Below are 2634 nucleotides of genomic sequence, written 5' to 3' on the forward strand. Positions count from 1 at the left end.
AGGTCTGCCCTCCAATTTCTTCTTTACTGCTGCCGAAAACGACATCTAACGTAGAACTTAGAACTAAAAATAATCGATAATTGACGCGATCTCCTATCTTATCGACACTAATCGAGTTCGCCAGCGGCTTTAGCATCCCCTTAAGACTAAAGGTGGAAGCGAGACGGCTAATGCTATCTGTGCGCGTCTCCGCTTGCCTCGCGAACGAGGTTCGCCAGGCGACGGCCAGAGAGCAACGCGATGTTATTTTATTTGTATCGCCGGACCGAGCTCCGACTGGTGCCCCGAAAACATCAAGGATAGACATGACGGGCAGAATTACAAATTGTTCACACACCAGTCAATTTATTAACAACATACACTGAGAATCTATATTAGTAACGTTCACAATCAGTCTCGTGCTCGCACGGAGTAGACGAGAGAAGCGCGTTCGTGAGAATGGTCGACGTTGAGCTGCGCTCGTTTCGCGGTCACACACGGAAGCGCGAAGGCAGTCAGTCGAACTCTTAAGAGCGTATAAGAGCAAGATATCACCAGCGCGATGCGACTTTGTATTTCGCGATCACTACTCTTGGATGCGATCTGCCATACGTTACTCTTAACTTATTCTGTGAAGCGTGCTATATTATTGCTGTCTCACAAGCAACTGAACTTCGGTTCAAATCTTTATTTGTCGTCGCTCTCATACGGTCCTAATGTCGAGGGTATTTGTTTTTAATGCGAACCGCGCGGTTGTATTCGGTTAGCCCGTTGTGACGATGAGCTGGTCGGACGTGATGATTTGACCGTCACCTAGCCGATGTTGCCATCGATTCGCATTTCTCGGTTCGTTTGCTTATTTGCCACGACAAGTATCGCATGTATTTGTTGGGCTATTTGCCACGACAATTCTCACATGTATTCGCTGGGTTATAAGCCACGACGAATCTCGCACACTATCAGTGAGATAATTCGGGAGAGCGATAGATGCCCGAAAAACCTGCAAACCGATATGGGGAAAGAATTTTACAACGGCGACGTGCAACGATTTTTTAAGAAACGCAACATCAATCTCTATTCCACCTATTCCGTATTGAAAAGCATCGGTCATCGAGCGGTTCAATCGCACATTGAAGAACACCATGTGGAAGATGTTTACACTCAATGGAAGTTACAAGTGGATAGATTTATTACCACGACTCATTGCAGAGTACAACGCATGCAAGCACAGGACCATCGGCATGCGACCCGTCGACGTTACCCCTGCGGTTGCTAACAGGCTTCTGAAAACTGTGTACAGCCACGTAAAAATCGCTGGTTCGGCAAAGTTCAAAGTGGGTGACGCGGTACGCGTTAGCAGATACAAGACGGTGTTTGAGAAGGGTTATACACCAAATTGGACCACCGAGGTGTTTAAGATCGTTACAGTACAACACACTAATCCCGTAACGTATCTACTCGAGGATTATCGCGGAGAACCCGTTGCAGGAGCGTTCTACGAGTACGAGTTGCATCGCGCCACTAACCCAGATGTGTATCTTGTGGAAAAGGTACTGCGCAGGAAGGGTGACAAGGTTTATGTGAAATGGTTGGGATTCGATGGATCGCATAACTCGTGGATAGATAAGAACAATGTGGTTTAATTTTTAAAGAATGTATTTATTCTATTAAACATGTATATGAATATATTAAATACATATATACATATATACATATATAGTTGTGTCATTTATTTTATACTAATTACAGTCTTCACAATAATCAATGTGTTTAAGTCAAAGAAGACGCGTTCATCATTTATTTTACATGTGAATAGACTTATTACTATCCCATAATGTACAATAATACTGTGAATATATTATAAAGGTATTCGGTAATGTCCCCATGGCAGCGTTTCTGTAGAATCGGGCATGATGTATCGTTTGTCGTCGTACGGACTCAGAGCGATTTTCGTCTCGGCTATAGTGTACACCTCATGCAGTTTCGATCTTATACAAGTTTGTCGGCGAGTCATTTCTATCTCGTCTCGCAGACAATGCGTGTAATCGTCGAATGTTATCGTTCGCGCTACCACGTTGCTTTTGACACCTTTAGCTTTCTTCGTATCTTTCTTACCATCGACTCGCAACGCGTACATTTTCGCTCTGAGTCCGACGAATTCCGTCTTTATCGCACCATTATTCTCGTCTTTCATTAGACCGGGGACTTTCTTATTTACTAGCGGTATACCGTATGCGTTATCTACAGGATAAGCGCTCGTGTCGAATCGTATATGTATATCGCGTTTCATCGTCTCATATACATCCTCGCACTTGATGTGGTATATGAGACTGTCGGTATCCGTATACATGATTTTACATTGCTCGCGATACATCGGTAACATATATTCATGGTGAAATTCATACAAGCAGATCTTGGATATGTCGAGGATTCACATACACACGTAGATTGGCTTGTTGAATTTCACTTCGAATTTTCGCAATTCCACGGCGATTAAATTTTCTGAAAAGATGCTGCGACTATGAAAATTTGGTTTCGAAATCATCGCCTCCGCACCGTAACGACCATCCCACTTTGTTAGAAGTTTAACGTCGACATGATTCCGTACATTTTCCATTGTTTTGCCAAATACCGCGTTGTTCATTAATTTGTATA

At 43.4% G+C, this 2634-nt stretch overlaps 1 protein-coding gene across 1 annotated transcript; it reads right to left on the reverse strand.

The window, feature by feature from the left end:
• Nucleotides 1-1673: 1673 nt before the first annotated feature.
• Nucleotides 1674-2627, reverse strand: LOC105563733. Its single transcript, XM_012015596.1, has one exon. The coding sequence runs from the start codon at nucleotides 2360-2362 to the stop codon at nucleotides 1838-1840; it is 525 nt and encodes a 174-aa protein (XP_011870986.1). The 5' UTR covers nucleotides 2363-2627; the 3' UTR covers nucleotides 1674-1837.
• Nucleotides 2628-2634: the final 7 nt, after the last annotated feature.

This window comes from Vollenhovia emeryi, unplaced genomic scaffold, assembly GCF_000949405.1.
Source record: "Vollenhovia emeryi isolate VEMERY1.0 unplaced genomic scaffold, V.emery_V1.0 DF944244.1, whole genome shotgun sequence".
Lineage (NCBI taxonomy): Eukaryota > Metazoa > Arthropoda > Insecta > Hymenoptera > Formicidae > Vollenhovia > Vollenhovia emeryi.